Consider the following 7,307-nt stretch of genomic DNA (forward strand, 5'->3'; position numbering starts at 1 on the left):
TTTACAAGGCATGATACCATGTCATAAATAAATCTGCTATGTCAGGTAATCATTAAACAAAGTCTGAGACATGTTAGACTAATTGCCTAATCACTGGAGTGATTAGTGACAAAAGAGTCCTGTCCAGACATATTGGCAAGTTGCCAAACGATGTCACAGTCAAAGTTTACAATAAAATGGTTCAGAATGAAGTCACCAACGCCAGTGCTATGTAAAAAATGCATTCACTCAAGGACAACAGACAATTCACTGCTACAAGTCTGCTACACTTAAATAAAAAAACAAAATAATATCTTTCCTCATCTTTCCGTCCATTTCACTCTGCCCAGTGTTTTGTGTCCTGGGAAGTCCAGCTCATGGTCAGAGATGTACAAACATGTCTGTTACTCGCATTTTTCCCCTGCTCAGCATTACTGCTTGAATGTCTCTCTATACGGGAAATGTACATACAGTATCTAACCACCCACCTGAACTCTCACAAGGGGTTATTTGTGGTGTTGCCTCCTGTTGAGCAATAACTCTCCAGCTCTGTTTGACTTACTCTTGTTGCCTGCACAGCAATCACTAAACAGCAGCCAGTCACTTTTTTCTGTTTTTACGGTCGGACTGTTTCAGTAAAGTTTACATTTCCTGTCAACATAAAACATAGCAACTAAATGAATGTGCGAACAAAAGCATTTGATGAAGTATGACATGAAGATGGAAGTGAATGTGAAAGTGGTGTCAGTCCTTGAGTAAATGCACTCATTCACATTTCAAAACGTCCCATTACATTTTCAAACATAATTGTTTTTATTTTTTCGTTTTGAGTAAGATTCTTTTCAATAAGATCACATATTGACGCGAAAACAGAGAAGGGACTTTTTGAGGAAACAAATATTTCAAATATTTTCACCAAGTGGAAATGCAATATTTGAAAAAAATAGCAGCCAAAAAAAATTATGGATGGTGTACACACGACAAAAACAGCCATCATGTCTTCCAAACGTCTTTCATGAATTCATAATTGTCATTTATTGAATTCAGTTTCTTTCTTGTCTCTTTTGAATCTTGTTGCTTTCTGTTTTGTGATCTTTGAGATATATTTGTTGGTGCCATAACTCTGAAATTTCACATTGGATTAAATAATATGCTCTAATCTAACCTGTCTAATCTGTCTATGAACAGAGAGGGGCTGGTGGTGGTGCAAGAAAATTGCCTGGAAAATTGTGGGGGTGCACTTTTGTGGGTTGGGATGGTGTTGGTTGGTTAACTGATTATTACAGCCTATTCAGAGTAATAAGGACTGAGTACGCCCAGATTTTCTAATTTGCGTGATAACCTCAACAGTTTAAAGATACTGACTCTTTGTTTTTTAGGTGTACTGATCACTTCTCTATTAAGATGATGCCAGTATAATTTAGGAAGACCTTCAACAGTGTGCTCCAAGATGCAGCCTGCTATGGGGGGATTGGTATGCATGATGTAGTCATTTAGTCTCCCTTGGTACTAATTTGTGCATTGTTGTAGTCATTTTGTGTGCCTTTGTCATCCCTTTGTTTCCATTTGCAGTTGCGTTGTGGTGTCCGTGCTATCATTTCATGTCTCATTGTGGTCTCTTTTCCTTGTCCTTGTGTTTATGTTGTGTCACTTTGTTGTTGTTAATCCGCCCTCTGGGACATTTTCTGTCTCCTTGTGGTCATTTGGCGTCTCTTATGAAAGAATGTCTATTAATGTTTGTCGAGGGGACATTGGATTGACTCACCATTTTTGTGTCATGTGGCTCCATTCCGGTCCAGCAGGGAGCGGCCTGTAGCTCAAACCCTGGTTGGCGGCCCGACCTCAGACACAGCGAAGAAGAAGAACGGCTTGTCTTGGCTCACTTCCGCTTAGCTGCCGGTGTTAACAACAAGTTAAGCTAGCGGCTACATCGGGGGGCGTGAAGTCTGCTGCTAACGTTTTTGTTCGACTGTATCTACAAGAAAGGTGAGCTGTATGCCCTGAATACATGGACCTGACTCAAACTCCTGTTTGTGTTTTGTATCAAGTAAGCCTAGTCCTGCTCGTTAGCCTCGGAGGTAATTTTCCCGAAAACCGCGTCGTCGTGTTTGATGCTAAATGTAAAAACCGCCACATCGTGTGTGCGCGCTAGCATAGCTTCAATGTCTGCATGGCTGGCGGGCTCGTGGTGATTCCTAAATAAACGTATGGCAGCCAAGACACCAATTTAAATTTTAAGAAACATCTCTAATCAATGAACGTGAACAAAAGATTTTTTTCAAGCCAGATTTAAGTCCCATCCGTTTTTTTTCGTGTACGCACTAGCTAATGAAATTGAGCTACCTTACTTTTGGTTGTTAGCTTGTGTTAGCACGAAGCTAATGATGGCCCTTAAGTAGAGTCAGCAATGAACGATTCAGCCAGTAATCAGGAACACCTTACCGAAACTTGTGTGGTCTAACAGAACAGCTGAGCATTAAAACATGCCTTTATTAAGGTTATGTTTAGATTTTGTATTAAAAAAAAGGGTTTTTGACGAGATAGCTGTGTGATACTCACGAAGGAAGTCGTCTTTGTTTAACTTTTTCTCGTTTATAGCGGACTGTATGTTGTTTAATTTATTTCGGGGTTAAATGGGGTTTACAAAATGTTTACAGAGCAACACAGTCCAACTCTCCCACAAACTACACCCAGCTTCAGAGTAACTTTAATTTATTGCAGAACTGAAATATTGGACTTACTAGTTTTTGTTAATAAACTGTTCCCAAGTGTGAGTTGCCGTTCTTGAGTGATGTTACCCTTAAAAAAGGTTAGCCCAGTGTTTGTAAACTCGAACAGTCAGTTGTCAGGTTCCACAGTGGCCAAAAGGTAAAACCTAAGCCAGATATTAGCTATTATTAAGCATAATAAGTAGTGCAGAATAGTGGGATGTGTGTTTAAATTGTATGAAAATATTTGTGAGCCATTTTGCTCACACCTCAGGTATGTGGCTTTAACAGTCTTTCTTGTCTTTCAGGCTTACATTGCAGCACTCTGTCAAGGAGCCGTTTGGTGAAATGGGAGGTATGATGATTGGTTACTTCAGTGTGTAAATCTTTCTTTTTTAGTCAAAAATTGTTTTTGTCCTTGAAGCAAATTGTTCAGCTGAGATATTAAGACTATTAAGGCTTGCACTCAATTAATCTAAAGAGAGACTTCTGCTTTTAATTTTGTGTGATTGATTGTGTGAAATAGTTGTTTGTTCCTTTAACCATTAGATTACAGTCCGGGGACTGGAGTTGAGAACTAGCACTAGCTATAAACTCTAAATGAGTCACATCAACTGCAAGCTTCTATCTATATTTGACTGCATTGTCCCTGTCAATTAAATAAAAATAGGGCACTTTCGCCATCGTACTGTTGTTTTACCCAAAAAGTCATCAAAGCAGGGGCTCTACCTCAGTGCAGAGTCTATACGTCAGGACTATGAAATGATTAAAATTGAATTGAAACTAAGAGCCACTGCACTCTTAGAACAGACCATTAGAAGTGGATCTTTGTCGTTCATCTCCATGACGTATGCAATGCCAGGAAGCTGCTGATGGCAAGTTAAGAATGTGTAGAAAAGACAGGAAAGCAGCAAGCCTTTTAAATAAATAATTGCGATCTTTGAATTGATTGCATTTCAACAACAAGTGTAAAAATGAGAGAAAGTAAATGTTAGGCCATTTCAGTTTCGCTCAAATGTTCAGTGGCACTTTTTAACACTCAATTTGTCTGTTTTCTTTTTTTCAGACCCTGCTCTTCACAGAGACTGTCCCCTTGACTGCAAGGTTTATGTTGGGAATCTAGGAAACAATGGCAATAAGACAGAGTTAGAAAGGGCTTTCGGCTACTATGGTCCTTTAAGAAGTGTTTGGGTTGCTCGGAATCCACCAGGTTTTGCATTCGTAGAGTTTGAAGATCCCAGAGATGCATCTGACGCTGTGAGAGAACTGGATGGAAGGTAATTATTTGAGCACATTTTGTATATATTGATGTCATGCTTGGTGTTTTTTATTTTATTTTTTATTTTTTTCTCTCCTTACAATTTCCTGAATTGTTTGACTGTTGTTCAGAACCATGTGTGGCTGTCGGGTACGTGTTGAGTTATCCACTGGGGAAAAGCGCTCGAGGAGCCGTGGTCCTCCTCCATCCTGGAGCAGACGCCCCCGAGATGATTTTAGGCGACGTAGTCCTCCAGTCAGACGCCGGTATGCCTTTCCACTTTGATAATTAATGTTGTTGCTTTCTTTACCGTTGCAGTATTGTGTAAAAACAAAAATGACAAAGGTTCACCCTCCTTACGCACCAGTAGCATTAGTTTTGACTATTTCAAATTATTAGTTTAACTGGTGAAGCCATTAAAATCGATATTTGATTGCCCTATTAAAAGCTTTGTTAGCCTTCAAGTCAATGCCAAGTGGGAAGTGCAGTTTCTGACTGATCATCTCTGTGGCATACGAGTTCATCAATAGATGATCTGTGGATCTGGCTGCTTCAGAATTTGATAGATCAACACTTTTTTTCATTTGTTTAAAAAAAATCTCATCCTTGAGTGATGCTTTCTAAACAAAATTACATTATTTCACTACCATGATATTTCTTCATCTGTGTCAATTTTATAGTTTGCAAGAGTCCACTGGCAACTTATGTCAGCACTTGACTATTTATGAACTCTTAAAGCACTAAGACTGTAAGGCACCAAACTCGAGTGTGATATTTCATTATGAGGACATCTTAAGAGGTTAGCGTTTCATCTTCCATTAAACATTTTTCTAGGTACTTTGTGGAATTACTTTCTGCAGGTGTACATTTTTTTTATTTTATTTTTTATTTTTTTCCTGAGTTCAGTTGCCATCTATTAATAAAACTGAACCCCGTTTCAGAGTCACCACCACGCTTCTCACCATCTGAGTCAGTCAACTAGTCTTCTTTCAGCATCATGTGACTGCTGACCAGCGAGCCCCGATCAGCTTGGCTGGTGTTGTCATATGACCCAGGTGCACCACCAGTCGTCAGGTTCCACCAACCTTTTGGTTCCTGAGCATGCAGTTCTCAGCATCCTCCTGTTCCTCCTCCAACCTTAACCAAATCGACAGTGGTCCACTTCACATTATCAACCAATCAGCGTCTTTACTCTTTCTATTCTCCATACAACTACTGTATCAACGGGAACAGCCCTTGGCTTACATCCCCATCCGTCTACCCCCCAAAAAAAAGGCAGGGAAAATCTACAACTACCCCCTCCAACCAGCCACCAAGCAACTTCATATCTCCAACATTTGCATCATGTGGCAAATCCTCTCTGCAATTCGACTTCCCTCACCATCAGTCTGGCTTCCTTGCGTCATTTCTATGTTGTCCAAATCCCCCAAAATAGTAAGTTTCTTTTATCCTGCTCTTTATAGTTTTCATGCTTAATCTAGTTTTCAGCACTGCCTGACAATTTTCCCTCAGCAGTTAAATCATGTTGAGCAATTTCAGTGAAGAGCTGCAAAAATCTGAAGGTGAAAAGTTGTGGTCAAGGAAACGTTCTCAGTCGTAAACTTCTCATTTGTAAATGTGAACAGTTAACTTTTTTTTAGTAGTTGGACTTTAATATCAATTTAGTTTAATGGATCGTTCCATATCCATTGAACAAAAGTTTATTAATGCCAACTCCCTTTGCAATTATAATATCTTTTGAAGTTGGGGACAACAAACTAAATGGGGGGGAAAAAAACTCATCTTAATCAAGGTTTGTATGGTGCAATCTCATGAAGTTCATCAGGTTTCAATAGTGCTTGCAATAGTTTTGCTGCCACCCTAAGTAGACTTTAGGTTGTTGGGGAAATGTCCCACATCCACATTTCTTTGAAGAATTAATTTACTTTTATAATGGGCTTTGTACATATTTTTGTGCAACCTGACCACCTCCGACATAAAAACAATGTATAGTATAGCATTAGTATGCTTTTCGCCACTTGTCCTAATTATCCCACACAAGTCTTTAATGCCAAGCTTCAATCTAGTTCTGTAGTCTGAGATCCAACTCCATGATTGGTGCTCGATAGTCAAGTTTTTAACGGGTTGCTCGTGGTTCATGGATGCAGATAATCTATGAACAGACAGGAACTATGTGTAGCCATGTTTCCACGTGTGACCTGTGTCTCTTTAGGGATGAAGCGCGTGAAGGTTTCATTGGTGAGGGAAAGCATTAAATTCTCTTGTAACTTTTTTTTTGTATTTTTCTTAAAATTCGCCCACAATATAGATCACCAAGGAGGAGGAGCCTTAGTCGCAGCCGCAGCAGGTAAGCTTATAATGGCAATTGTTAAAATACATAAATAATAAGTTGTGTGTTTTAATAAAGGATGAAATTGACACAACTTTTCTTGTCCCTATCAGGTCTCTTTCAAGAGACAGACGTAGATATCGGTCTCTGTCCAGAGACAAGAATCGCAAGCGCTCAAGATCTTTCTCACAGTCAAGGAGGTACACATGAGTATTAGTGCCAACTATCATATAATTTAAACTACTTGTCTTGCATTTATTCACAAATTCATATATTTCACAGTCGTTCACGGTCTAACGAGAGGAAATGAAGACCTAAGAATGGCTCGTCTGCAGGATCCTGCTGTCATGGTTTGACAATACAAATTTTTATAGCTATGTTTTTCTTTTTAGATTTTGTTGACTACGGTCAGCTTGTTAAATATGGTGTATCAGTTTGTTGAAATAACAAGATTTTTTTTTTTTTTTTTTGCAAGGGGGGGTTGTTTTCAAAGAAATATTTTCGGCCTTTGAATTTCTTGTTCACATGAAACAAATTTCATCATGCCCTGCATGTTCTGAAAATGGAATAATGGATTTAGTTTCACATTACTATCCTGTTATTTTTTAACTGTTCAACTGAATTAAAGTACATGTAATGTTTTTATTTGTTTTTTGTTCTTTACTCCTAAATTACTTTTGATGGGTTACTGTGATATACGTCACCAGTAGGAGCAGCATACTTAATGCTTGTGACAGAAAGCTGACACGCAACAGTTGTTGTAAATACTGGTGCTGTGGTTTGCAGGCCTTGAAGCCAAAAACATCAATTTTTTTTTTTTTTTTTTTTTTTTTTTACCAATGTCACTTTGGCAAAAGAAAGCATTTATTGTACTTTTTGCTGATTCTCTGGCCTCTGACAATTTGTGCTGATGCGGTTAAACAACTTGTTCAATAAATGTTTTTCCAGGTGAAACGTCCCACCTTCTTCAATTCTCTTATGTTTGATATGGTTTTTTTATGCTTAAAGTGTAATGTTGTTTATATCCATGCAT

The 7,307-nt window shown here is 38.6% G+C and overlaps 1 protein-coding gene across 1 annotated transcript; it reads left to right on the top strand.

The window, feature by feature from the left end:
• Positions 1 to 1,855: 1,855 nt before the first annotated feature.
• On the top strand, positions 1,856 to 7,199 carry srsf3a (serine and arginine rich splicing factor 3a). Its single transcript, XM_029502898.1, has 7 exons — positions 1,856 to 1,965; positions 2,996 to 3,042; positions 3,754 to 3,964; positions 4,077 to 4,211; positions 6,254 to 6,292; positions 6,388 to 6,474; positions 6,557 to 7,199. Exons 2-7 carry the CDS (start codon positions 3,036 to 3,038, stop codon positions 6,582 to 6,584), a joined length of 507 nt encoding a protein of 168 aa, XP_029358758.1. The 5' UTR covers positions 1,856 to 1,965; positions 2,996 to 3,035; the 3' UTR covers positions 6,585 to 7,199.
• Positions 7,200 to 7,307: the final 108 nt, after the last annotated feature.

The sequence above is a fragment of the Echeneis naucrates genome, chromosome 5 (assembly GCF_900963305.1).
Source record: "Echeneis naucrates chromosome 5, fEcheNa1.1, whole genome shotgun sequence".
Classification (NCBI taxonomy): domain Eukaryota; kingdom Metazoa; phylum Chordata; class Actinopteri; order Carangiformes; family Echeneidae; genus Echeneis; species Echeneis naucrates.

Bases quoted from the DNA above. Each gene is read 5' to 3' on its own strand.
- srsf3a (XM_029502898.1), top strand. The intron at 4,212-6,253 runs GTATGCCTTTCC...CCCACAATATAG, and splicing joins AGTCCTCCAGTCAGACGCCG to ATCACCAAGGAGGAGGAGCC. The intron at 6,293-6,387 runs GTAAGCTTATAA...TGTCCCTATCAG, and splicing joins CTTAGTCGCAGCCGCAGCAG to GTCTCTTTCAAGAGACAGAC.